Genomic DNA, 25,297 nt, shown 5'->3' on the forward strand with positions numbered 1-25,297 from the left:
TGATCTCAAGTCGATCCAGAGTAAACCATATGTAAGGTCTTTAAAATGACAATTGAGTAGGTAAAAAATCTTTGAGAGTTTCTGAAGCAAATACGCTTGACGTTTAATTATCTCACCATTATAGGTCTATGCAATAATTCGAATTTTACAACAAAACACAACTCATTCATATGTAAATACTACTACATCATTACTGCACGGCTAGCTCCATCAGATTCGAATTTGAAGCTAACATACAATAAATTTATACCAGTTGGCTTATCCTATACTAATATGTTTATTCTATGTTCATCATACGCATTTACCTCATTTCGATCATTATCGACATTGGTGATGTAAATGCTCGCTAGGAACTTAATCATATGTAGTCCGTCTTCAGGATACTATTATCATTAGTCGTACCACAGTGCAATTTTCAGATATCTCTCGAAAGTTTCCATACTGCATGTTACAATGAGATAAAGAGGCTAATATATACACAGAAAATCGGTAAAATGCATTACATTAAGATGTTAATATCATTTCTTGAATTAGCGAGGTTCATATCACCTATTTAATCCTTCTCTTTGAAATATTCACCTCTACTAAGGGGTTTTATTAGATAGGATAGGAACAGCTTCTAGACATCTGAGGACAGTTTTGTAATTTGTAGAATAAGTATAATTATAATGATGTGTAAAAATTAATCATTTGTGTAAAGTGATTATATTTTGAATACATCCAAGTAATGTAGATGAAGAAACAATTTTGAGACATAAAGTAAAAGCAGAAATTACAGACTCAAAAAACAATATTATAATACTTTCAAATGCATATCATACACTCGCATCATGCATGCATATAATCGTATGTTTTGTGAAACTTTGCTTTTCCTGGTCAAGGAGAGCAATTAATAGCAGTTTGCTATTTTACTATATCAAATAGCACATTTCACACAGGACAGAGCCACCGTACTTTGGCGTGAGGTAGAAGTAAACTGTAATATATCTCAGTAAAATTTGTCTATTGTCTAATGTCTAGTATCAATATCTGGATATAGCTTTCCAGGGCTATGAACAAGTCAGCAATTATTTAGCATACAAGTCTTACTCACTTCATTATATTATCAGGATCAAAAGCGTTCTTTAACGTCCAGAGTGCTCTCACAGTTTCCTCCCCTAATTCATGCACCAGATGATGTTTCTTACCAACACCTACAGAGTGCTCACCAGTGCAGGTACCATCGAGTGCCTGTGCCCTTTCCACCATTTTTTCGACGAGGTGCTCGACAACTTCACGCTCTTTGTCATCTTTGAATGCTAACAAGAAGTGCGCATTGCCATCTGCGCAGTGCGACAATAATGGGGCATAGATACCAGCTTCGACTGCATCTGATTTGATTTGTTTGACGAGAGTAGGTAACTTCGATTGCGGTACACACACATCGGTTGTCCAAATTCTACTGTTTGGAACCATAGAGGCTATATTAGCCAAACCCCATTTACGCGCTTCCCAGAGGTTCTTAGCTTCATCATCATTCTCTGCATACTCTAATTTACTGCCAAATTCCTTAACAATCGCGGCGGTACGCTCAGCATCTTCAGCCATGTGTGCTTGGGTACCAGCAAACTTGAAGAAAATATGTGGTTTTTCTTCATATTTTTTATACGTGCTGCCACTGTTGTTATTAGCGATAATAGCTAGATCGTCTAACAATTCAGCACAGTTTACGGAAATTCCACTTTGTATTACCTTCGCAACACCTTTTGCTGCATCCTCGATAGAATCAAAAGGAGCAACAGCAACTGAAGTTGGCACTTTTGGCGCCAAACGGAGTGTCAGCTCTGTTATCACCCCGAGGGTACCTTCAGCACCGACGAATAACTTTGTCATGTCAATACCAGCAGAACTTTTCTTAGCTCGCTGTCTTGTTTTCATGACTTTGCCATTAGCTGTTGTGTTTTAGAAATCGATCATGAAGAAGAAGAAGGTAACGCACGCATGACGACAGTGATATTTACAAACCACTCACCCCTGGCTGTACCATACATGCAGGCATTTGTACCACTACATCCGGTCGAGAGCATACCTCCAATTGCCGCACCAGGAGATGGATCAAGGGGGAAGAACAAATTCAAGCCAATTTCCTCGAGGTGTTCATTGAGCTCTACCCATTTGACACCCGGTTGAACGCGTACTTGCAAATCATCAGGATAAACTTCCAAGACATTTGCCATACGTTGTTCGAAATCGATCATTATACCACCAGATTCAGCACTACAGTGGCCTTCTAAACTTGTTCCAGCGCTTCTACTGATTATTGGTATATGGTTATCACGTGCGACATTAACAATTTTAACCACATCTTCCGTATTCGAGGGGGTGACTATAACACTCGGTGGTAAATCAACGAGATAAGACCATTGAGAATTGACACTGCCTTGTATGACTTCCTTATCAGTTATAACATTTTCTTCTCCCAATGCGCTGCGAAGTTTGTCGATGACGTCGGTTGTCACTGTGTTGTATTTCGTTGATACGGCTTTCACTGGTGGTATGATAGCATCATTATGGATCTGAGCTCTACCGAGTGAACTCATATTGTTGAAATAAAGATAGCCAGCCTAGATGAGATCAGATCAGAGGAGAATGACGGAATCAAAGAACTTACAACGCCAGAAATAGCACCAGCATATGCAACCCTTCTGCCGTGTATTCCAGTTTGTCTAATCGCGCCTGTTAATCCTCTGTTAAAATATCTGAACATGATGATAGTTTGAAATCTGAACAGCTGATATCGCTTGTCTGAAATAATTAGCGAGCTATCACATTATAATATATCAGATAGTCAAAACACACATAAAATACAGTCTAAAACTTCTTGACTTCTAACTTCCATCATACAAAATGATAGACTCAGACTTTAGGACGAATCCACGACATGCAGGACCTAAAGAGCATTTAACAATTGTCATAAAGCTCGGTACAAGTTCTATAGTAAACGACGATGCAACCCATCTTCCAAAAATAGCACTCTTATCGAGTATCGTTGAGACTGCAGTAAGTTTGATAAGGGCCGGTCACAGGGTTGTCATTGTATCTTCCGGTGCTATTGGCGTTGGTTTAAAGAGAATGGATATGGCTAGACGTCCAAAGGGATTAGCGAAGAAACAGGTGTGTCAGATTGTAGATTTTATGACTCATGGGAGCTCACAATCGCAGGCCCTAGCAGCTATTGGTCAAGGAAGACTTATTGCATTATGGGATAACCTCTTTTCACAGTTATCACAACCAATTTCGCAGATATTGCTTACCAGGGGTGACATATCGGATGTGCGTCTTGTCTTTCTAAAATATGATCATGGCATCTAACTTCATATTCAGCGCACGCGATATCTTAACGCTGTAAATACCTTCTCTGAGTTGCTCGATATGGGCGTAGTACCGATCGTCAATGAAAACGACACGATAAGCGTCTCCGAAATAAAGTTCGGTGATAACGACACACTATCAGCAATCACAGCTGCGATGGTACACGCCGATTACCTCTTTTTAATGACAGACGTTGATTGTCTATACACAGATAACCCACGCAAGAACCCCGACGCGAGACCAATTAGCGTTGTCAATGATATAGCTGAGATACGTAAGACTGTATCAACTTCAACAATGGGTAGCTCTCTCGGTACTGGTGGAATGGAAACCAAGATTATTGCAGCAGAGTTAGCAACAGGTGCGGGTGTCACAACTGTAGTTTGTCATGGCGCACACCCAGAGCGTATATTTGACATTATCACTGCACCAGGTGGTGAAGAAGGTGGATCATTGGCTGCTCCCCCACACACAGCTTTCCTTGCAAAGAGAAACCCGTTGCGTGATCGTAAGTGGTGGATCCTTAATGGTTTGCATCCAGCGGGTGAGATAGTAGTTGATTTAGGTGCAGCAAAAGCACTGATAAAAGGTGGCGGTAGACTTCTACCAGCTGGTGTCGTAGCTGTTAAAGGCGCTTTTGCAATTGGCCAAGCCGTTAGTATAACTATTGCTAATCAAACTGAGAAGAATTCTTTCCCAAGTATATCCCCATTGTCACTAGCTGCTATCAAAATGAGCGATGAGAGTTATCCACCAACGCCAAACCTTGCTCCCCAGAATATTAGCAGTAGTGTCTCATCACTTGAAACAAGCATTGCTGGTGGATTCACGACTGTTGATTCGACGGAGAATTTGGAATTTGGCAGAGGATTGGCTAATTACAATTCAACAGACATAGATCGTGTTAAAGGGCATAAAAGGTGATGTGTCTCTTGTTTCGAAAGATATTCTAACAAAGGCTACAGTTCGTTGATAGCAGACATACTAGGATTTGCAGATTCTGAGCACGTTGTTGAACAAATAGTAATCAAATACAATCCATTCCAAACGTCTACATCTTAATAATTTCGAGATACTTATAATTATAATATTAAATATATAATAAATGCATTAGATTATAAAAATTATCTAAACGATAGTTTGACCATTAGATTGCATGAATTGTATGAGTGGGTTGAGTAACTCCTGTGGTACGGCTTGCAAGAGAGCAGGGATCTGACCAGGTACGCTCTTACTGAAAGCATCCAAGCTGGTGCTCATGAATAAGCGCTCATCAGTGACATTAGCGAATCTATCAGCTGGTGGGTATTCAGATGAAGCTAACTTTGCGTATGTAGTTTGATAACCAGATTCTTCATCAACAAGTATCTCATTCGTACCTGCTGCCTTGAGATCTTGTGGGTTGACAAACAACTTCAAAATTGCTTCCAAGGCGGTTGGCCAAACTTTACCCATTTGGAGTGTTTGTGGGTTTGTCAAAAGCTTGACGAGACCGATGTAGACGACTTTGCGATCACGTGGTGTAACCTTCTGCACTTCCGGAAGGAGAACTGATGCGAGTACCTGTGGAAGGAGTCTGAATAGTTTAATGAGACGTGTTACACTTTCATAATCAATTACTCACCCTGGTTGTACTTTATCGAAACCATTAACGAGGAATGGAATTCCGTATCCTCTATCATCGAGTGCAGCCGCAAACATGAAGAAGTGAATGAATGCACGTGTAAACTGATCTGTCTTGCTAGCTTGAAGACGAGTGAGGAGAAGAGTTAAAATTGGTGCAATGTATTCTTGCATAGTGACAGCAGGAACAAACTCAATTAAACCCTCCAACAGGTCAAATCCATAGACATCTTGAACCTTACTACCGATGAGTTTTTGGAAAACACCCAAAATGTTACTAATTTGATTGTTTGCAACAATGTCAGATGAAACTCTCATCAAAAATGCTTTCAAGAGTCTAACTAAAGGTGGAACATTTCCACGTTGTTCCCATAATGTTGGTTGCATTAATGGAGGTAACAATGGTTTAAAGGCATCTGGTGTACCCTCACCTTGGATCTCCAAAAGTTGTGCAACAATTTGGAAGACAAATGGTTGGAATTCTTGAACATCTTGACCTAAAATCATTTGGAAAGGTCCATAAAGTAATTTGTTGGTTATATTTGGCAAGAATTGCTTGTTTGCACCACCAACGAATCTAATCAATGCAGCGATTGCTTCGAAGATATATTGAGAGAAACGTGGATTTGAAGGATTTTTAGCGATTTCTGCTGTAATACCAACAAGGTAATCTAAGATAGCTTCATGAACATCTGTCAAACTATCCTGAGCAACCAAAATGATACGCATAGCTGCACGAGCGAGGTATTCATTCTCTGCTTTCTTCTCAGGTGTTGGTGCTTCACCAATCTTATTGAAAATTGCAATCAAGATATCTTGAGCGAATGGCTTAACATCATCCTTTTCTATAACTTGTTTACCGTCTCTTCTCAAAGCGAGTGTTCTTTCAAGGGTGATAGCAGCATATGAGTAAACGACATAATTCTCACTGGCTAAATGACGAACTAAGAGTGGTAAAACAGATAAAATTTGTTCTTTGCTGAGTTGATTACGGAATGTGTATAAGAATTTAATAGCGTCAACTTCTAGAATTGCGTGTGAAGGGGTTTGAAGGTGTTGGAAAACATGTTCAGAGAAGAATGAAATAACGTCAATTAATTGATTAGTTGATGAAACACCATGTGTAGATGTTGATCCCTTACTTGCGATCGAAGTGAGTAGGTATATTGCGGTATCTTTAGATTTCCAGTTTTGTTCGCTAAATGCTTGTAAACAACTAGCAATATAACCTTTAATAATGTTCGTGACAGTTCCTTCAAATTGTTCCATTAATGCGCGTGTAAATTCTGTAGCTGCAGATCTACGGGTGTCTGAATCTGAAGTTGGTTCAAGATCTCTACGAACGTATTCGAGTGGATCATCTTCGAACATTTCTTCCTCATGTTCACGCATTTGCATGTTTGGTAAAATGATCTTTTCACAAAATTGGTTAAGAGTTGCTTCATTGTCAATGGCACCGCGTTGGTCAGGATTTCTAACGACAGTACTCAAGAACTTGAGTGCTTTGCTAATTAAAACATCATACTTGGTAGACAATCCTAATCCAATTACTAAAGTCCAAACGCGTTCGACGAATGCACCCATTTGTGGGAATGCATCGAGGTATCTTTGTGAATAAAGTTCGACGATTTCACAAATGCTTGCTCTAATCTTCTCCAAAGGTGTTGGATCTTCGCCGGCACCGTCATCGAATTGAGCGTTCCATTCAACGAGATATTTAGCGAAATATCCCATAAATTCGTTATTATTATCTTCAAAGAATGGTGGTAAATCCTGTGAGTTAAGATCGTGATAGATTTGGGTGAGTAAAATCATTGCTTGAGCAAGTTGTACGCGTTGTGCTTCAGGAAGACTGTGGTATGAAGGATCGCTGAGGAGTTGATCTGTACGTCTAAAGATACCCAAGAATGGGTCACAGAAGCGTTCTAAAACGAAAATGATCTCTTTGAAGAGTTCATCTGAGCGGAATTGTGAGCGCCATCTTTTGAATATCGAGTGTGCGGTCGTAAGTACACCGTTGTTTATAGAGTAGTCAGATTCTGTGAGAGCAGATACGAGTTGCTAGGAGATGTTAGGAAGGTTACTTCACTGCAGCGCGTCACTCACATCAATCAGACCCTCCCAATTAGCTGGGAAATCGTATTCTGCGATGATTGCGACAGCTTCACCCATTTGAGTTTGCAATGGCGGTCTAGATGATAAAGCAATCATCGCAGGAACAATTTGTGCTTTCACTGTGTTTCTATCTTCCAAGCTAATAGGACCATCTTCTGGCTACGCTGGTGTTAGTATAATACAATCGTAGACTCACTACTCACCCAGTTCTTTCTTATATTATTTTTGAGTAAAACTGCAGCAGCCAAGCGTATTTCATTTGGTGCAGATTCCTGAGCCACCAGTTGGAGCAAAACGAGTAGGAAGCCAGGCTGTGATTCAGCTTGCTGTAATTGCTGCTCAGCTTGTTTACGCTCAGGTCCAAGTTGCAAAGATTGCGTTAATAACTGTGCTACTTGTTCCATTGTGGTTTTTTATCAAGGAAGACGAAAAACGCGAAGAAAAAAGATAAAAAACGCAAATTTATGACAAATAATTTTGTGATTCTAAATATTTCTTAAAATCTCTAAATAACTCAATTTGTTCATCAGGTCGTAAAGACGAGACAATTGTTTGAAGTACTTGTCCAGAAGAAACGTGAGCTTCTCTAATAAGTGAGCTATAATAAACATAGGCAAACAATCCCATTAAGAATTGGCAGTCCATTCTATCTGTCAATCCACCATGTCCAGGGATTGAATCACCGAAGTCCTTAATGTCGAAGGCTCTCTTGAATCCAGAAGCGAAGAAGCCACCGAATGGAGCTACCACTGATGCGAATGTTGCCATGAACAAGCAATGGATTTGGAAAGGAGTGTATGGGATCTTGGTTATTTCCTGTTGAGCCTATTACGTCAATATAAAACAGCTCGATAGTTGAATATACTCACTAATGAACTCAACAATCCTGATATAACACTTGGAATCTCAAAGTCACGCCAAATGAATACTGGGTTTGGAACGCAGTCGACGTTTGAAAAGATCGAAGTACCGAGGTCGTGAACTGGACAGATCATATATTTCCACTGTTGGAAGAGCGTACCCCAACCCCAAGCAAATAATACGGTAGCAATACCACCACCAACGAAGCCTTCGACAGTTTTCTTTGGTGAGAGAGCGATCAGTGGTGTTCTACCGAACGCCATACCGAAGACATAGGCAAAGATATCATTACAGATAACTAAAGATGCTGGCACCCAGAACCATATGATACCTTCGAGGATATTGTTGACGATAAAGTGTGATGAAAGTACGATGAGAAGGAGTGACATGTGTACCCAACAGAAGAGTACGAATTGGCGTTTAAGGAAAGTGCGCTTGAGATTTGCGACAAAGCCCATGAAACCAATAACATAGAGCATGAAAGATATGAATCTGTGGTGTTTAGCTAACTGGATAAAGTAAACATCTGCGAAGATGATGTGCTGTGAGATGTTAGTTTGTGTCACTCAAATAATGAATAACAGACCTTCAAGTAATAAATTATTGATTCTCCGTAGAGGAAATAGTTGGTGACTATAAAGAAGTACCTATGGGGGTCAATATAACGATAAATATCAGTGCATACCCACCAATTAAGGATAGTAGACCATCTATCTCTCTCACTATTTTCAGCTTTCAAGCCATATTCAGTCTTAAAACCGAAAAGTGCAGTAACTTCGCGATATGAGAGCGATTGACAAAGCATAACGAGCATGATCAACCAAGCATGGCCGGCCATCAAACAGCCAAAGAAGCCGAATACCATGATAAATGTCCATATTGTACGTGTAACGATTGCTTGCTTTTTGGCTTTTGAGCCGCCTGTATGGTCATTCGATGGAGGAGGTGTTTTCTGTTGTGGTTGCTGTGGTTGCTGTGGTTGTTGTGGTTGTTGTACGGGCTGGGAATCAGAATGATGTTCTTTAGTAATATTACTATCAACTGCCTTCACTTCCTGCTTAGCTGGCTTATTCTCAGATTTCTTCTTCTTTTGTGACTTATTCTGAGGTTTAATATGTTTAGACTGTACATCCTCAGAATCCTCTGTATCTTCAACTTGTAATAAATTGAAGTTTGAGTATTTCATCGTCATTTATCAAATTCGGGCGTGAACGCTTGATGGTCTTTCTTCAAAACGATTATGTCTGGAATAAAAGAAAGTGCACAACAAGAATTAGAACACTTGAAGTCGTTAGTAAAAGACTTGAGTGATAAAATTGTAGACCTCGAACAGCGTTCTAAAGCTGCTGTACTGCCATCCGGTAGAACACCATCAGAGGAATTGCGTATGATCCTCATTGGTCCACCAGGTGCAGGTAAGGGTACACAAGCACCAAACATCGTCAACAAGTACAACGTATGTCACTTGGCTACTGGTGACATGTTGCGTTCCGAAGTTGGAAAGAAGACTGCACTCGGTGTCGAAGCAAAACAAATCATGGATGCTGGTGGTTTAATTAGCGATGAAATCGTTGTTGGTATGATTAAGAACCAATTAGAGACAAACGAAAAATGTAAACTTGGGTAAGTAGACAGTACAACAAAATAGACACGTAACTGACGCGTACTAGTTTCATCCTCGATGGATTCCCACGTACCGTCCCACAAGCTGAGAAGTTAGACGATATGTTGAGCTCTAAGAAGCAATCGGTTGATCACGCCGTTGAACTTCAAATCGCTGATCAGCTCCTCATTTCACGTATCACAGGTAGATTGGTACACCCTGCATCAGGTAGATCCTACCACAAGGAATTCAACCCACCTAAGAAGCCAATGACTGATGACCTCACTGGGGAACCTTTAATCCAGCGCTCAGACGACAACGTAGAGGCACTCAGAAAGAGACTCAACACTTACCACCAGCAAACTACTCCAGTCGTTGAGTACTATAGAAAGCAAAACAAGCACCGTCCAATTGATGCATCACAATCTCCAAAATTAGTATGGGAGAACCTCAGTGCTATTTTTGCTAGCAAGTAAAAGGATCTAGCTATATATATGTAGACAGAATTGATATGAATTATAAGTGATGCTATATATGTGTATATTATTCTTTAAGCGGCAGCTGCTGGTTGCGCCTTCTCAGCTGCTTCAACCTGGGCCTGTTGAAGTTTGGAAATAGTTTGCTGCAATGTTTGCATTTTTTGTTGCGTTGTGCTAATCTCATTCTCGGTACGGTCTATTTCGGATTGGATGAACTCAATACGCTTGTCTACGTTGAGTTTTGACTCTTGTTGCGATTGTTCCACTAATGCAGGTCCTATTATTTTGTATACAGTGTTGTTAGGCGTAAGTTTGCTGAATTCCTACAATTTGATTAGAGGTTGTGTATTTATACATCTATATAACGCACTTCCTTAACTTGATTGTTCTCATTGTATTGTATTTGTAATTTCTGCCTCACTTCTATCAAATTATCAAGCTTCTGTGCAACTTGCTGGTATTCTTCAACTTCTGACATCTTGGTAGTATCTAATCAAGGTGTGGTGTATTATAAGAATGATATATCTATATGTTGATATTCACTTTAGATGTACTCACATTATCTCTATTAAACAACACATAGAAGCAAGATTAAAGAATCGAACTTAGATATATACATTATTTATACATATTGACATTAAAATATTTTAAAATATCCTACAAAGCTCACACATTTACTCTTGTTTTCAACCAACGATGAATGTAAAGGACGCAGAACAACTTATACGCGAAATAAGCGAGACTAACAACATAAATGATCTATCATTCGTATGGCCAAAGGAATCTATTCCATCTGCGCTTCCTTTGGGTGATTCGGAAGGTGCAACACGCGATTTGAACCGTCTTCTCGACTTATTAGCTATCGTGAAGCCAGTACATGGCGCTAAGAAGCCAATGGATTATAAACATATGATACGTTTGATAGAATTATATGACTTGGTACCAAAAGAAGTTATCAATAAACTCAAAAGCCGTTTATCAGAAGTATTCGACGATAACGATCTTATATCACAACCCGAACTATCAAATAGGAGAGAAAATCCAGTATCTTACAAAGACAAACTTAATCCAGACTCCGATAAATTTAAAGAAGCTTTAGCAAATTTCAATAATCGTAACTTACAACAATCGTCATCGAATCGAACAAACAATGGCATATAAAATTGAAGCAGCACCAAGTAACAGGGCACACTGTAGAGGTCCAAAGCCATGTAATGGTTGGTTGTAATGTACTAGGAAATCTACCAAATTGACAAACAAATAGGTAGTTTAATAGGCTTTGGTGAATTGCGTTTAGGTGTCGACGTTAAGTTCCACGAAAGGTATAGCGTAGGTGAAAGTTAGTACCACAGTTCGATGTCTAAGTCACCCTCAGTATATCTTGTAAGCTTGTTATCAGCCATGATCCAACAAATTGACAACCGCTAAGTCGCCACTGGAAGTGCGTTACACAAACTCAAATGAATAATATTCTCAATGTGTACTCTGGTCCGGAAGAGTAAGCTTTGGCGTTCTACTTATGATGTCATCTAATCTGAATCAGGATACCTGGTTTCAAGGAGCTTTGCGACGAACATAAGAAGGCTGTCCTAGACACATTTGAGAACTTTGAAGGTAAGACCGTCTAAGTCTGACATTTTTTACTGACAGAATCCCAGTGCCTTCGTACAAAGTGGGTTGGAATATCTACGAATCGTCGCTTCTAATCATTCATAGATACCGGCAGATCCAAAAGCCAAAAGAAAGAGAAACAATAAGGATCGCGATGTTGCCAATCATGAAGGATTTGAGCTTGAGTCTGATTATACTGATGAAGAACCAATTGGTATAGATTCTAAACCAGTATCATCGAAGAAGGAAATGGATAAACCAAGAGGCAGGAAAGGTAGCAGAAAGACAAAGGGAGAAGGCAGAAGTAGGAAGATAGATGGCAATTCAGAAGAGCATGAAGAATCAGATCTTACGGATCTGGAGGACTCTGATCAACAGCCAAAGAACGAACCGGACGTGACAGACGAAAACACTCACGATACTCAATATCAGCAATCAGAAGAAGATAAACCAGCAGACGCGTCCGTGAAACACCAAACGCGCTCGGCAACCAGACAACAGAAGCGAAAGTAGGAAGCATCTCCAGTCGTCTTGACAACTGTTGAATTCTCCCACTGCGTAGATAGGTACAACTCCAATCTACTTATAATTACTTGTTTTTTATTTGTTTTCTCGCAATTTCTCGTTCCTAAGATTTCGTTCCCTTTCCCAATCAGCAAGTTAATGTATATAATGAAATTCATTGTAATAATAAAAAGTATGAATCTAAATTTTGTGCAAGTCTACAAAAATTCTTCCAAGTTGAATTCAAAGGCAGAACATGGGTTCTTAATTTCGAATTTCTCTAAAACTTCAGGGTGAAGTATACCCAATGTACCAATAACTCTGTCTCTAGATTCGACTAGATCTTTCAAACCATCTGGAAGAGCCTCAGTGAGTTTAGATTTGAGGTTATCGAATGTACTCTCTGGTTCTTTGTGTGTTGGTGGTGGTCTGTAAACAATTGATGCAGCACGTCCAGGGAAGTAAGTTTTGTCGTCACTTTCAACAATGTAATAACCCTTTTCAGCGCCTCTGCGAGTTGTGGATGGGAGGAATTCAATACCTAACATGTTTAATAATCTATCTAACAAACCATGTGCAACTTCGAATGAACCCTTTTTGTCATTGTAGATTGCTGCAACTCTTCTTTGGTTCTTTGATTTCCTCTCAAGTGAAGTATCGACGAATGCAATATCAGATGTTTCGAAAACCTTAATTGGGAGTGCATGATGTTTGTTCTCTCTGATAGTCTTGAGTAAACCAGGAAGTAAAGATGTTCTAACGACTTGGTATTCCAATGTCTTTGGATTTTCAAGATGTACAGCTTTCTTTAATTCGCTTTCATCTTTGTTTAGATATTGACAATTCTCATCTCTTGAGCAGAGAATGAGTGGTAAAACTTCGGTCCATCCAGCCATAGCTGTTTCTTTTCTAATTATATCACTGAGTTTGTTGATTGGTAATGGTGCTGCAACTGTGTATGCAGTTGGGAATGTTCTTGGTAATTTATTGAAACCAAATGCGATAGCTGCATCTTCCATAATATCACATTCGTGAAGAATATCTGGACGTGTGATAGGAATTTCAACTAAAAGATCATACTCAGTTTCACCTGATGGTTTTGAAGGTAATCCCATCTTTGTGAGTAACTTTGTTAAATCTGCTGCACTTGAGGATAAACCAGTACATGAGTTGATGTAAGTTGATCTAGCTTTCATTAGACGCTTATCAAGTACTGGTGTTAAACGTTTGCTGTTGTCTGGGTTAATAACCTCAACTTGTTCAATCTCGAATGGCTTTTCAGTGTATTCGCTGAACATTGCGCACATGATATCTAAAACCATATCTAACTTTGTAGCATCAGTAGCAGTGCATTCAATGAACACATTTGTGGTGCTAATTTTAATCTTTGAGTGATCACCATTAATGAGAGGTGGAAGTGAGAGAAGTGTACCATTGCTATCGTAGATAGTTGGATAAACAGGTGATTTATCGATAAGGTGTAAGAATTTACCGATATGCTTATCTTGTGAGTATAATTCCATAACACCATTACCATCTACTTCTTTGTCTTTGTTGAGAGGTACGAAATGGATATTCTCTGGTTTTCTACCTTCGTAGGTGAATGGGCCATCACTGGCAACGGTGTCGTAGTCGTGTGTACCAATAGCAACAAATTGACGCTTACGACAGAGGTTGTTGTGTAATTTATCTTGTAAATCAATGAAAGAAGCGTATGACTCTTCTGTGAATTTGACACCTCTGAGTATCGCTGCTGCAGCGTATGGTCTGACGTCCTTAGTTTCACCCGTGATCTTTAATTGTCTTCTATTTTGTGTATCCGCTGGTTTGTAAGCTGGTGGATCGGCTCTACCGAGGAAGACGTTAAGTGCCCTGGCAATACCCTCAATACAAAGTAAATCGTAACGGTTTGCTGGAATTTCAATCTTTAATTGTGGAGCTTCAGTTTGTTGGCCTTGCTTTTGCAATTCCAAGACTTCCTCTGTGGTATCCTCATCAAGTTCTATACCAAACTCAAAGCAAAGTTCGTCAAATTCCTTGGTAGCTACATACTTTTAATAAAATCTATTATATAATAAATAAAGACCCACTGTATTCCCTTCCAAGCCTTTTGAATAATTCAGCCTTGTCTACAGAGATTGTTGGCATCGTCGTCCTTCTTTAAGAGAAGTCTAGATGGTTTTTGTTAGTAAAGTACTATTGAGGCAGCCCATTAAACTTGCAGTATTTGGTTCTGGTCCATCTGCTTTTTATCTCTCACAAAGGCTCCTTAATCAGCTAGACAAGGGTGTAGATGACAGTATACACATGTATGAGAGATTACCCGTACCATTTGGGTTAGTTAGATATGGTGTAGCACCTGATCACCCAGATGTTAAGAATTGTATAAATTCATTCTCTAGAGCCGCAGAAGATAGTAGATTCCAATTCTTTGGCGGTATAAGTGTGGGAAGCCATAGAAAGATAGAAGAGCATCCAAAAATATTAAATGTTCCATTAGAAGATATCGCTAAACATTATACACATTTAGCTTTCAGTTATGGCGCTTCTCGGCCCACACACCTCGCGAATGTTAAAGGATCATCTGGTTCATCTGATAAGCTATCTAGTGGTGTTTATTCAGCATCTGAATTCGTCGGCTGGTATAATGGTCATCCAGATTATATGCATCTCCATGATAAGATAGTCAGCGATTTGAAAAGAGCAAAAAAGGTAGCTATAATTGGACAAGGAAATGTCGGTTTAGATATAGCAAGGATGTTAGTCACAACAGACTATTCGAAGTTATCAACAACAGATATACCAATTGGTGTGCTTGACGCACTTAAGAATAGCACAGTAAAACATGTCGATTTAATCGGCAGAAGAGGTCTCAGTCAGGTTGCATTCACTGCCAAGGAAACACGAGAGATGATGCATCTCCCTCACGTAGCTATGAAGAGCGTCGATAGTAACACAATGGATGAAGTTATGAAAGAAGGTGACGCATCTGGAGATAAAGAGTGGAGAGCAAAAAAGCGCATACTTGGTCTGCTTAGAGATGGCAGCGAATGCAAACTCGAAGACGCTGATCGCTCTTGGGCACTCAAGTTCCTTCTTTCTCCAGCAGAATATATTGGCAAGAATGACACCCTTAGCAGCATCAAATTTGGCGTAAACAAGCTGACTAAGAGTGCGCCATCTACGGAGGTTCTCGGCTCTAAGCCTGCTACTCAATCTCCACCTCGCATTCTTGCAACACCAACTGACCAAAGTTATGAAGAAGATTATGATTTGGTTATCGAGAGTATTGGATATAGATCAGAGCAATTGGGTGATATACCATTCGATAGTAGGAAGGGTGTAATTCTCAACACCGGCGGCAGAGTGATCGACGAAAACGGTATAAATGTGAGTACGCTTAAAATAAAACGCCAACGCTAACGAAGCATATAGATTCCAAACGTATATTCCACAGGCTGGGCAAGTAGAGGACCAGTCGGCGTAATCGCATCCACAATGTACGATTCATATAGTGTTGCAGACACCATTCTTCAGGATATTCACAACGGAGATGATCCAGCTCCATCCACTGAACTCAACTGGGCTCCATCAATCAAGTCACCAAAGGAAGGTGTACCACCCGTAGTCGACCAAGGTGCTATTAAATGGGAAGATTGGAGACGTATCAATGATGCTGAAGTTGCAAATGGTAAGCAGTTGGACAAAATTAGGGAAAAATTTTTGTCTATAGATGAAATGTTCAATGTATTAAAGAAATAAAACTGTATATATTTTCATCATAATCCATGAAATAGTCGAATGCGAATCCCTATATTGTATGATAACTTAATTACTAATATCATCATGTGGAACCAACAATTGAGACAACTGATGGTGGAAAATCTTACCACATAAAGCAATCCAAAAAAAGAAACATACAAGCGTGCAAATACTATGGTGTGTGTTATGTTTACCGCAGTTTATTTTATCTCCGTAAAATACGTACCTTGCTAAAAGTTCTAAGTGATGTACTGTGAAGGAGTGTATAGCTGAGCTGATTATAATGTAGATATGCATCAACTTGTTGTATTTGCTGTTTTCAGATTCAAATTCCTAATCGACCTAGAAAGCGTGTTTCAGACATCTCTACCTGTCCATTTATTAACACAAACACAACCGAATAAAACTCACTAATAACAATAAATATACTCATACAAATTTCTAGTTTAATTAATGTTGATTCTCTTTGGTTCAGATTCTGGTGCATGTCTTGAATATCTCAAAGTGAGCAATCCATCGGTGTAAGAGGCGTGAACGTTATCTTCTGTGACATGTTCTGGGATCTTCCATGTCCGACTAACAGTTGGAGATGACCTGCACTCATTAATCAAGTAGCTAAATTTGTTGTCTTGGTTTTCTTCAGTTGGATGAGTTGCTTTTACAGTGATCTTGTGGGAGTGTATTGAGATATCCAACTCCTCTTTCTTGTATCCTGCCAGGTTCAGTCTAGCCTCATATGAGTTCTCGTATTCTAACAGATCAAGATGTGGTTTGTGGGTTGAGAGAGTAGAATTGATGTGTTTCTTTGGTGCAGCCTCTTCAATTAGGAATTCAATTGGGAATCCAAAGTCTTTTGGTTGATTGCAGAAGATTGATGACATTGTTGTATGTTTGATAATTGATATATGAAAGTTGGCTAGTTGCTGTAGTGTTCTGTTGATGGTAGACGACTAAGAAGATACCCCTGCTTATATAACCGTCTTCATCTCCTCGAGAGTTCTGGTAAATTCAACTTCTATACTCCTCCAGAATGTGGCGGAAAACTACAGAATGCGGATAGAATAACCTAGCGTGTGATAAATCAAAACATTCCCAGATATCCCAGTAAACTAGATACGCTATAACGTAATTGTCAAAACTACTCTGTAGTTGGACTGTGATACTAATATGTGAGATATGACACATTAGGACGTCAACGCTTTTTCTAGTTGTGAGGACATTTAGCAAAGTTATTTCTCATCGCTGTTTGTTGTTCCGAAACAGTTTTACAGTGATTGGATGTTAAGTAGAGTACCTGACTTTGGTTTTGTGGTGTTACCGCATAAATATAGATAAGGCTAAATTATTGGTAGGAGTAGATTTCCTAAATCATAATTGTGAAATTTCCCAATGACATAGGTCTCAGAAGAATATATATGTAATTTTTTTATAATAATAAAAACCATGTTCACAAATCGGATCGGATTATGTTTCAAGTAAAGTCACAGCCATATTATGAGTTATACAGCTAACAATGATTGTGGTTTTTTCTCTTTCAAAACAACACACATCAATGACACTTTTGTAGCTTCATCATGTTACGATATCGGTGATGATTGCTGGAAGCCTAACATTAATATGACGGGTTATGGAGACACCGCGTACTTGAGTACGCCTTATAGTAGAGAGACTGAATTGTGTCTATCAAAAAACAATGCTAATGGTTGGGTTTCAAAAGTTAGCCTTTCTAGTGGAGATGATGAGGAGGACGGTGATTCTAGTGCCTATAAATCAGGCTTTTCTAGAAAAACGCTAATATCAAGTCTATCATTAATAATGGCATCTCTAACTTTAGTCTCAGCTTAAGACCATCCACCGGTGTGGCTTGGCGACGGGAGTTTACCAGTCACCATAAGTAGAACAAAAATCTTGATGAATGGTTTCAAGCTTTTTATATAGTCCGACTTGTCATTGTGAAAATGTGAACGTTATCCAGGAACCTAATTTGCAAAGCTGTATGTGACCCTATAGAATAATGATTTAGAAAAGAAAAATTTTGAGATGGATATTCAAAAAACCACACATTAGATCTATCTAAATATACAAAGATCACACTATGATTTTGCTGTATATTGGTATGTCTCAAAGTAGAAATACTCGAAACGCAAATTATTTGAGTGTGACATGTGCGGTTTCAATTTTATATGGCTCCAACTACAGCTCACATCATTGAAAGACGTATTAAGATCCCCCATACGATACACATGCATACAATGAAAGCTTTTCGAGAGACAACTATATGAAACAATGCTAAGAAAAATTTCACTAAAATGAGAAATATTAAAAAAACGGCATGAATGTGCGTACAACAAAAGATATACACGCCTCACACTTAACGGTAACGTGGAAGTGAGAGGGTGTTGTGCTTGCGCCATGTAGCACGACGTGGGGCGTGGTTGAATCTGTGGCCCTTGCCGAGACCACGGTTCTTCTTACCCTCAGCAGTCAAACCACGTGATTCACGGTGCTTGTGGACTGGGTTGCAGATCCAGTTGATACGAGCGTCACGACGGATAGCCTTGTGGGATGGATCGACAAGGATGACTTCGTAGAACTTGTAGACACCGTCTTGGTTGATCCAGTATGAGTTGAGAACACGGAGGTTTGAGCAGCGGCGACCAACGCGTTCTTCGGCAATGGCGCGGTGACCACGGCTTGGCTTCAAGTGGTTAACACCTTGACGAACAGGCTTACCGTAGGTAGCACCCTTTGGAGCTTGTCTCTTACGGTTACCACGACGGACTCTAACCCTGTAGATGACGTAACCTTGCTTACGCTTGTAGCCCAATTGTCTAGCTCTGACAACGTTTGATGGACCTGGAGCTCTTGAGATGACGGTAAGTTGTCTCAAGTACCATGCCATGACACGGAGTCTGAACTGAACCAAGTCACTTTGCTTGTGTTGGTTGATGCTTTGGACGTATTTGTAGGCACCCCTGGGAGCGACGATATTAGTTTCTGATTGGCGGAGGATAATAACAGCGGCGTATATGTTGTATTAGAATAACTGAACTAGCTACCATCCTGGAGACTAAGACTACCAAAATCATTTTTGCACTCACACGAGCCAGAGCATAAAATTGACAGAAAACAAAGCCAGTTGGTGATGATAACAGTCATTCTAATCGACGCCGCTTATTTTCTTACTCACATTTCTGCAAGGTGTTAGTAGCTGCTGAAAGAAGAATCTTTCAGATTTTTGTGAAAGACGAGGACGAAAATTCAAAATGGGGGTCAAAAATAGGAAATTAAATTTATGATATGTATCTTATAGTACTTTGCAATATTATCGAAATAATATATCCATTCTCCATTAACTCAAGAGCTGCCAGACTTGCATTCGCCTTGACAAGTACACCCATTGATGAGGAAGTAAGGTTAGTATATACTATAAGGATAGCATACTGCTGTACAACTAGAAATGCTATTCCATCTATGCTGTTCTATATTTCCTCACAGACTCAGCTTGAACTTCGGGGTTGAATCGGACTGAGAGAAGGGTAATACATAATATATTATCTCTGTATTGCTTCCTCGTCCGCTAGTTTATTATAGCAATCCCGTAATCTTGACTTTTACCTCTTTTTGTTTGAACAAAGCCTATTTACTCAAGAAAGCAAATTAAGCATGTATGAGGGAGCAAGATAATGGCGACACTGCATTTAGTAAATTCTCATTCTACAGTCTCGCGACAAGTACAAGTAACAGTAACTTTTACATGATAAGGTACTACATAAACTACAGTAGTCGTATCGATTGCAGCTGATATTCCCGGGCGGAATGTACAAAGAGAAAGTACAAGCAAGTTGTATTGTATAGCTGTACATTTCACTGATACTGCGGTCAACTGTAGAACGTCAGAGTCACTCAGTATGTATGTATGCTGAGGATACCTTCAATCTTCAGCTGATGCTTCAGTATTTATATAATGTCTATTTCGATAAGGTTATGTAGTTATTACTAATGAAAATTTATTGGAGACGATCGACTAAAGATCATCATCAGATAAAGTTATCGAGATTAGATTGAGAGTCTCATTCATTGTGTACTGATAGGATGCATATTATAACTAGGTATCTTAATCACTTCTGTACCTCTCGGCGTATTGAGATATCATGGGGTAACAGGAGAGGTACAGTAGAGCGATAGGAAGTATAATATATATTTATAGCCCATAAGGCAGAAAATATATAAAATAAGACCTAAATCCGGTTTGATTTAGTATTTCTATAATTCTGAACTTATGACTCAACTACTCTGATAGTCTTCTTCTTCTCCTCGTTTTGTACCACCAAAAATATATAAAAATGCCGATGTTGTGAGTAAAGACTGCGTTGGTTTTTGCATTCTATAACGCTCTATAGACAAGATCCATCCACAAAATACAAGAAATTTACTCCGACAATCAAACTTGATGATAGGACTTGGCCTTCAAAGACATTAGAGAAGGCACCTATTTGGTTATCGACTGATTTAAGAGACGGTAACCAATCACTCGCTAATCCAATGTCTATCGAAGCGTTAGTCGAATTTGCTTGATATATACACATCAGCTAACACTTCCGTAGTAAAACTAGATTCTGGAAAATGCTTGTAAAAATCGGTGTTAAGCAAATTGAAGCCGCATTCCCTGCTGCTAGCGATACAGACTTCAACTTTGTCAGATCCGTGATCGAAACTCCAGGATTAACACCCGATGATGTTTGGGTCCAAGTATTGACCCCAGCAAGAGCCGATTTAATAAAGAGATCTTTTGAATCTATCGCAGGTGCTAAGAGAGCTGTCATTCACATGTACAACGCCACCTCTCCACTCTTTAGAGATGTTGTTTTCAGAAACTCACGCGAGGAGACAATCAAGTTGGCCAGAGAACACTCAGAGTTGGTTAGATCACTTGCTGATGAATATTCAAGCAAATATGGTACTATCTTCGCTTTCGAATATTCCCCTGAAACTTTTACTCAAACTGAAACTGAATTCGCTGTTGAAATCTGTCAAGTTGTGAAGAGCATTTGGAAGCCAACTGCTGAAGTTCCAATTATTTTCAACCTTCCAGCTACCGTCGAAGTTGGTACACCAAACACCTACGCTGATCAAATAGAGTACTTCTGTAGACACATCGGCGAAAGGGAAAAAGTTCACGTTTCACTCCACCCACACAATGACAGAGGTTCTGGTGTTGCTGCTGCGGAACTCGGTCAATTAGCAGGTGCTGATAGAGTTGAAGGATGCGTGTTCGGAAACGGAGAGCGTACAGGAAATGTTGACTTGGTCACTTTAGCAATGAACCTCTACAGTCAGGGTATTAACCCAGGATTGCAATTTAATGATATGTTAAGTGTGATCGACACCGTCACTCAATGTACCGGTTTACCTGTACACCCACGTCACCCATACGCTGGTGAACTTGTCTTCACAGCCTTCTCAGGATCCCACCAAGATGCCATCAAGAAGGGTTTCGAAGCTCAGCAAAAAAGAAAGGAGAATGGCGATCATATTTGGAGTATGCCATACTTGCCAATCGATCCTGCAGACATTGGCAGCTCATATGAGGCTGTTATTAGAGTCAACTCACAATCAGGTAAAGGTGGTATTGCTTATCTTATCAAGCAAATTCTTGGTATGGATTTACCAAGACGCATGCAAATTTCATTCTATCAAGTCATTCAACAATTTTCAGATGCAACTGGTACTGAAATCAGTGTAGATGATATCATAACAACATTCAAGAAACAGTACTACCTCGAGGAGTTCTCAACAAAGGGTAGATTAGCATTGAGAAATTTCACACTTGAAGATGCAAGAGCTGGCCCGGGTGAAAAGACACCATCTGGCATTGAAGAGAACAGCCGTACATTTAAGGGAAGGATAGCAGTTGATGGTGAACCAAGGGTTGTTGAGGGTGCTGGTAATGGTGCAATCACCGCCTTACTTGATGGTCTCAAGGAACAATTTGGTGCCAAACTGAATGTCAAGAGCTACGAAGAACACGCGATCGGTAAAGGTTCTTACGTACAAGCCGCATCTTACGTTAACCTTACTGATCAATCAGAAAGGGAATACTGGGGTGTCGGTATTGACCCTGACGCAGCAGCATCAGGATTGAAGGCTGTTCTTAGTGCAGCATCACAAGCTTGCCAAGATGACGTCTTCCCAGAAGTTAAACCACTGGCAACGACTGACGCAATCAAGAACGCGGCAGCTGGTTTAGTTGAGAATGTAAAACAAACCGTTAACGGTACTAAGTGATGTCGTAGATTGATTCTTTTTTACCATTTTATCCCATAAATGTGATGTACTCATAAATTCATTCTTTATACTCGACTATCAGGATATGAAACCGCCAACACCACCACCTAAGGATGATCAGCCAGAGGAGGAGAAGATTATCATAAACCCTTTAGATATAGTTGCAGCTAAGCACACTTGTGACGATGCTGTGAAGAAGGTGTGTGCTGGCTGACAGACGGAATATGCTAACAGCAATATCCAGATACTGACTACATCTCACGGATATAAGCAGTCATTTAAACACACAGATATACAGTTAATTTTTGGTTGGATCGCTTGTATCGTTGCTGGAGGTGTATGTGGATGGTCATACACGGTACCATTCGAGGAATCCAAGAATTTGGTTGGTTTAGCCGTAGCATTGTGGGTATTGACTTATGGAAAGGTATCCTCAACTTAAGCATTCACAGATACGCTGTTTTGAGCGGTTTGCTTTACCTCCACTCACGCTTTATTATCTCAAACAAGATATTCACAGGAAAGCGTAAGACGCTGCAGGGAAGAGTATGTACTCGCTTGTCATCATGGACACTCCTAACCTTACACCAGATTGAAACATCTTCCGTTCAAATACGATCAACAACAATACCTGCATCATCAACAAAAGACAAGACAGTACAACCAAAGTATGAAGTGAAGTTGAGCTACAGGAGAACAGCTAATGGTGGAAAGTCACTCATAAACGCTAAGAAGACGTTATCTTCAATACCATACCCAGATTTATTCAACAGTGAAGGTGAATTCCTTCAAAAAGATTTCTATAATTTCATAAATAAGGCTACAAGTGAAGTTGATGATATTGTTAACGATAAATGAACATTAAAAGTCGCGTTGAGTTGCTATTATCCGTTGACACCCTTACTGCTCATCCTTTTCTCGATTTGTGACCCAACTTTCGAGTCTCTTACCCTTCTGCTGGCGATAGAGGTTAATAACCCTATCTCTTTCCTTCTCTAACTCCATTTGACGCATCAATGGGGCACCGACTCTTGATCCTGCACTTGAATCCTCAACGCCAAACCTTTTCGCTTGTCTCTTCATACGTGGTAATGTAGGTGGTGCTTGTGCAACATCATTCAAGCTTCGCCTTTGATCAGCAACTTCAAAGTCTCTCTCTGGGCGTTCCTCCTCAGAATCATCCTCCTCCGCTTGAGCTTCCTGGTGGGCCTTTAGCTCCTCTGCAGCTCTTTTCTTTTGTTTCTCCTTTTCTTGTTCCTTCTCAATTATCTTGTTCATTCTCTTCGCTGCCTTCTCAGATGTGTTAGACTTGATTGAAGTGTTGATATCTTTACGCATTTTGTTGTCTATACGTCTATTGAAATCTTTTAGACGCTCATCTGGTCTGATTTTCAACTAAATTATTCGTTAATCTAATCATCACAGAGTGTAATAATGAAGATCCTACATCTTTGTCTTCTTTATTATCTGATTCATCTGTCCTTTGTCTTTTACGCTCTCTAAACTGCTCTTGTATCTTTCCACCCATTAATATCCTCATAGCACCTTTTGGTAGCTGTTCATTATCAATTCTATACCCAGATGGTGCGTTATTGAATCCACTGATGAGATTATTAGATTTCTTAATGAAAATATAAACTATTCTACCTTTCTTTTGTATTCTTATCTCTAACACTCTTTTTAGCTCTTTTGTGTGGCATATCTCTTCTTGGTTGTAGACTATCAAGATGCCTGACGCAGGTTTACGTGGTGTAGCTGCAGATCAGGATAGGAAATATAAAGATAAGGATGCTTTATTAATAAAGAATTCAAAATTCCCTTCAATTTTCAATGATAAAGTTGATATGCGTAAGATCAACGCAACTGTTTTCAGACCGTGGATTAGTGAAAGAGTTACATCTTTATTAGGATTTGAGGATGATATCGTTATCGAATACGTTACCGATCTTTTAGAAGCGCCTGATAACGCTCAACCAGATCCCCGTAAATTACAAATAGCTTTAACTGGCTTTTTAGAGAAGCATACCCCTGTTTTTATGGAAGAGTTATGGCAAAAGTTGCTTAGCGCTCAAGATAGTGAACTTGGTATCCCACCAGAGTGGCTTGAAGCCAAGAGGAAGGAAATTCTCGCTAAACAGGAACACGATCAGGCTAGAGCCCGCGAACGAGACCAAATTAGGCAGAGTTATAGAGATGCTGACCATAGGAGAGGTGATCGCGGTGATCGTGGGAGAGGTAGGGGTAGAGGTAGAGGCAGAGGTGGTGGTGGTGGTCCTAGGAAGTATGATAGACAAAGCAGGTCACCTGACTATCGTAGACGGTCACCTTCTCCTCAACGCTACCGTCGTAGGTCTCCAACACCCGATAGAGTGAGTTTCATAGATTGCTCAATGGTTCTTGTTAAATATCTCCACAGAATCGTGATAGATCAGCCACACCTGACTACAGGAACTCTCTTAGAGTGGGTTTCACTTATTTTAATTGTATTGATCTTACAGTAAATCCAATCAGCGCGACTACTCAGCATCCCCACCACGCACCCGCTATCGTTCTTCAACACCTGACTACAACACTAGAAGAGTAAGTATTTCAGTCTTTCCATAAGTTGATAAACTCATTAGTTGTAGCAGAGATCACCTCCACCATCAAGGCATTATCGCTCACCAACACCAGAGGTAAGTGTATTGTGGTTTACGATACTAATCTAACATAGCAAAGTATCGTAGGGGTTCAGAAACACCGCCAATGCGCCGCCTCGACCGTGACTCAACTCCAGAATATAAGGTATGTTGCTTCCATACGATGATAGTCCTCTGACAGATTAAAAGCGGTGAAAATACACGCATTATACTACTGCAAGCATAATAATTATAATCATCATAAATTAATCATCATGAATGTTAAAGTAATACAATATATGAAAGAAAATGTGCTTAATATATCACTTCGAGATTAAGTGGAATAAAAAGTAAAACTGAATGAATCTTATGATTCATTTTGGGTATTTGATAGAATCTTTTCGTCTTTCGAGATTGAGGATCGATGTGCAAAGTCTTCTTGATAATGCACGAGCTTCTCCCCTGAGGTGAATTTATTGGCA

General features: G+C 39.7%; 17 protein-coding genes across 17 annotated transcripts; 8 read left to right on the forward strand and 9 right to left on the reverse strand.

The window, feature by feature from the left end:
• Nucleotides 1-967: 967 nt before the first annotated feature.
• On the reverse strand, nucleotides 968-2,725 carry WALSEDRAFT_59761 (FAD-binding domain-containing protein). The gene is made up of 4 exons (XM_006957044.1): nucleotides 2,651-2,725; nucleotides 1,979-2,603; nucleotides 1,094-1,931; nucleotides 968-1,049 (listed from the first exon to the last, which is right to left on the reverse strand). The coding sequence occupies exons 2-4, from the start codon at nucleotides 2,577-2,579 to the stop codon at nucleotides 1,010-1,012; spliced, it is 1,479 nt and encodes a 492-aa protein (XP_006957106.1). The 5' UTR covers nucleotides 2,580-2,603; nucleotides 2,651-2,725; the 3' UTR covers nucleotides 968-1,009.
• A 109-nt stretch (nucleotides 2,726-2,834) lies between these two features.
• On the forward strand, nucleotides 2,835-4,475 carry WALSEDRAFT_59763 (glutamate 5-kinase). The gene is made up of 4 exons (XM_006957045.1): nucleotides 2,835-3,153; nucleotides 3,202-3,312; nucleotides 3,364-4,271; nucleotides 4,317-4,475. The coding sequence occupies exons 1-4, from the start codon at nucleotides 2,887-2,889 to the stop codon at nucleotides 4,411-4,413; spliced, it is 1,383 nt and encodes a 460-aa protein (XP_006957107.1). The 5' UTR covers nucleotides 2,835-2,886; the 3' UTR covers nucleotides 4,414-4,475.
• A 4-nt stretch (nucleotides 4,476-4,479) lies between these two features.
• Nucleotides 4,480-7,493, reverse strand: WALSEDRAFT_27747 (putative importin-alpha export receptor; the record flags this gene model as incomplete). The annotated part of the gene is made up of 4 exons (XM_006957046.1): nucleotides 4,480-4,927; nucleotides 4,976-7,035; nucleotides 7,081-7,248; nucleotides 7,293-7,493. The coding sequence occupies 4 exons, from the start codon at nucleotides 7,491-7,493 to the stop codon at nucleotides 4,480-4,482; spliced, it is 2,877 nt and encodes a 958-aa protein (XP_006957108.1).
• A 51-nt stretch (nucleotides 7,494-7,544) lies between these two features.
• WALSEDRAFT_31702 (phosphatidate cytidylyltransferase) lies at nucleotides 7,545-9,146 on the reverse strand. The gene is made up of 4 exons (XM_006957047.1): nucleotides 8,640-9,146; nucleotides 8,537-8,597; nucleotides 7,959-8,492; nucleotides 7,545-7,914 (listed from the first exon to the last, which is right to left on the reverse strand). The coding sequence occupies exons 1-4, from the start codon at nucleotides 9,140-9,142 to the stop codon at nucleotides 7,552-7,554; spliced, it is 1,461 nt and encodes a 486-aa protein (XP_006957109.1). The 5' UTR covers nucleotides 9,143-9,146; the 3' UTR covers nucleotides 7,545-7,551.
• Nucleotides 9,147-9,176: 30 nt separating this feature from the next.
• On the forward strand, nucleotides 9,177-10,076 carry WALSEDRAFT_31703 (adenylate kinase 1). The gene is made up of 2 exons (XM_006957048.1): nucleotides 9,177-9,573; nucleotides 9,621-10,076. Exons 1-2 carry the CDS (start codon nucleotides 9,191-9,193, stop codon nucleotides 10,027-10,029), a joined length of 792 nt encoding a protein of 263 aa, XP_006957110.1. The 5' UTR covers nucleotides 9,177-9,190; the 3' UTR covers nucleotides 10,030-10,076.
• Nucleotides 9,181-10,539, reverse strand: WALSEDRAFT_59764 (prefoldin subunit 6). The gene is made up of 3 exons (XM_006957049.1): nucleotides 10,403-10,539; nucleotides 9,620-10,355; nucleotides 9,181-9,571 (listed from the first exon to the last, which is right to left on the reverse strand). The coding sequence occupies exons 1-2, from the start codon at nucleotides 10,508-10,510 to the stop codon at nucleotides 10,104-10,106; spliced, it is 360 nt and encodes a 119-aa protein (XP_006957111.1). The 5' UTR covers nucleotides 10,511-10,539; the 3' UTR covers nucleotides 9,181-9,571; nucleotides 9,620-10,103.
• Nucleotides 10,540-10,728: 189 nt separating this feature from the next.
• Nucleotides 10,729-11,193, forward strand: WALSEDRAFT_27751 (hypothetical protein; the record flags this gene model as incomplete). Its single annotated transcript, XM_006957050.1, has 1 exon — nucleotides 10,729-11,193. One exon carries the CDS (start codon nucleotides 10,729-10,731, stop codon nucleotides 11,191-11,193), a length of 465 nt encoding a protein of 154 aa, XP_006957112.1.
• WALSEDRAFT_59765 (zf-PARP-domain-containing protein) lies at nucleotides 10,759-12,354 on the forward strand. Its single transcript, XM_006957051.1, has 7 exons — nucleotides 10,759-11,249; nucleotides 11,297-11,361; nucleotides 11,408-11,415; nucleotides 11,462-11,530; nucleotides 11,576-11,646; nucleotides 11,691-11,704; nucleotides 11,749-12,354. Exons 1-7 carry the CDS (start codon nucleotides 11,183-11,185, stop codon nucleotides 12,154-12,156), a joined length of 702 nt encoding a protein of 233 aa, XP_006957113.1. The 5' UTR covers nucleotides 10,759-11,182; the 3' UTR covers nucleotides 12,157-12,354.
• Nucleotides 12,344-14,299, reverse strand: WALSEDRAFT_36411 (phenylalanyl-tRNA synthetase). The gene is made up of 2 exons (XM_006957052.1): nucleotides 14,238-14,299; nucleotides 12,344-14,191 (listed from the first exon to the last, which is right to left on the reverse strand). Exons 1-2 carry the CDS (start codon nucleotides 14,293-14,295, stop codon nucleotides 12,366-12,368), a joined length of 1,884 nt encoding a protein of 627 aa, XP_006957114.1. The 5' UTR covers nucleotides 14,296-14,299; the 3' UTR covers nucleotides 12,344-12,365.
• Nucleotides 14,300-14,309: 10 nt separating this feature from the next.
• WALSEDRAFT_56700 (nucleotide-binding domain-containing protein) lies at nucleotides 14,310-15,934 on the forward strand. Its single transcript, XM_006957053.1, has 2 exons — nucleotides 14,310-15,537; nucleotides 15,583-15,934. The coding sequence occupies exons 1-2, from the start codon at nucleotides 14,323-14,325 to the stop codon at nucleotides 15,907-15,909; spliced, it is 1,542 nt and encodes a 513-aa protein (XP_006957115.1). The 5' UTR covers nucleotides 14,310-14,322; the 3' UTR covers nucleotides 15,910-15,934.
• On the reverse strand, nucleotides 15,905-16,401 carry WALSEDRAFT_59769 (hypothetical protein). The gene is made up of 3 exons (XM_006957054.1): nucleotides 16,321-16,401; nucleotides 16,136-16,279; nucleotides 15,905-16,081 (listed from the first exon to the last, which is right to left on the reverse strand). The coding sequence occupies exons 2-3, from the start codon at nucleotides 16,204-16,206 to the stop codon at nucleotides 15,976-15,978; spliced, it is 177 nt and encodes a 58-aa protein (XP_006957116.1). The 5' UTR covers nucleotides 16,207-16,279; nucleotides 16,321-16,401; the 3' UTR covers nucleotides 15,905-15,975.
• WALSEDRAFT_67946 (HSP20-like chaperone) lies at nucleotides 15,905-16,850 on the reverse strand. The gene is made up of 2 exons (XM_006957055.1): nucleotides 16,136-16,850; nucleotides 15,905-16,081 (listed from the first exon to the last, which is right to left on the reverse strand). The coding sequence occupies exon 1, from the start codon at nucleotides 16,788-16,790 to the stop codon at nucleotides 16,356-16,358; it is 435 nt and encodes a 144-aa protein (XP_006957117.1). The 5' UTR covers nucleotides 16,791-16,850; the 3' UTR covers nucleotides 15,905-16,081; nucleotides 16,136-16,355.
• A 1,371-nt stretch (nucleotides 16,851-18,221) lies between these two features.
• Nucleotides 18,222-19,024, reverse strand: WALSEDRAFT_67947 (structural constituent of ribosome; the record flags this gene model as incomplete). The annotated part of the gene is made up of 2 exons (XM_006957056.1): nucleotides 18,222-18,884; nucleotides 19,011-19,024. 2 exons carry the CDS (start codon nucleotides 19,022-19,024, stop codon nucleotides 18,281-18,283), a joined length of 618 nt encoding a protein of 205 aa, XP_006957118.1. The 3' UTR covers nucleotides 18,222-18,280.
• Nucleotides 19,025-20,238: 1,214 nt separating this feature from the next.
• WALSEDRAFT_59770 (2-isopropylmalate synthase) lies at nucleotides 20,239-22,272 on the forward strand. The gene is made up of 3 exons (XM_006957057.1): nucleotides 20,239-20,266; nucleotides 20,313-20,468; nucleotides 20,517-22,272. Exons 1-3 carry the CDS (start codon nucleotides 20,256-20,258, stop codon nucleotides 22,195-22,197), a joined length of 1,848 nt encoding a protein of 615 aa, XP_006957119.1. The 5' UTR covers nucleotides 20,239-20,255; the 3' UTR covers nucleotides 22,198-22,272.
• Nucleotides 22,265-23,590, forward strand: WALSEDRAFT_59771 (hypothetical protein). Its single transcript, XM_006957058.1, has 4 exons — nucleotides 22,265-22,396; nucleotides 22,442-22,602; nucleotides 22,650-22,743; nucleotides 22,789-23,590. The coding sequence occupies exons 1-4, from the start codon at nucleotides 22,283-22,285 to the stop codon at nucleotides 23,053-23,055; spliced, it is 636 nt and encodes a 211-aa protein (XP_006957120.1). The 5' UTR covers nucleotides 22,265-22,282; the 3' UTR covers nucleotides 23,056-23,590.
• WALSEDRAFT_59772 (hypothetical protein) lies at nucleotides 22,802-23,916 on the reverse strand. The gene is made up of 3 exons (XM_006957059.1): nucleotides 23,845-23,916; nucleotides 23,645-23,798; nucleotides 22,802-23,592 (listed from the first exon to the last, which is right to left on the reverse strand). Exons 1-3 carry the CDS (start codon nucleotides 23,895-23,897, stop codon nucleotides 23,098-23,100), a joined length of 702 nt encoding a protein of 233 aa, XP_006957121.1. The 5' UTR covers nucleotides 23,898-23,916; the 3' UTR covers nucleotides 22,802-23,097.
• On the forward strand, nucleotides 23,908-25,053 carry WALSEDRAFT_31713 (PWI domain-containing protein). The gene is made up of 6 exons (XM_006957060.1): nucleotides 23,908-24,566; nucleotides 24,614-24,658; nucleotides 24,709-24,777; nucleotides 24,825-24,872; nucleotides 24,916-24,981; nucleotides 25,026-25,053. The coding sequence occupies exons 1-6, from the start codon at nucleotides 23,925-23,927 to the stop codon at nucleotides 25,029-25,031; spliced, it is 876 nt and encodes a 291-aa protein (XP_006957122.1). The 5' UTR covers nucleotides 23,908-23,924; the 3' UTR covers nucleotides 25,032-25,053.
• Nucleotides 25,054-25,297: the final 244 nt, after the last annotated feature.

This window comes from Wallemia mellicola (assembly GCF_000263375.1).
Source record: "Wallemia mellicola CBS 633.66 unplaced genomic scaffold WALSEscaffold_4, whole genome shotgun sequence".
In the NCBI taxonomy this organism is placed as follows: domain Eukaryota; kingdom Fungi; phylum Basidiomycota; class Wallemiomycetes; order Wallemiales; family Wallemiaceae; genus Wallemia; species Wallemia mellicola.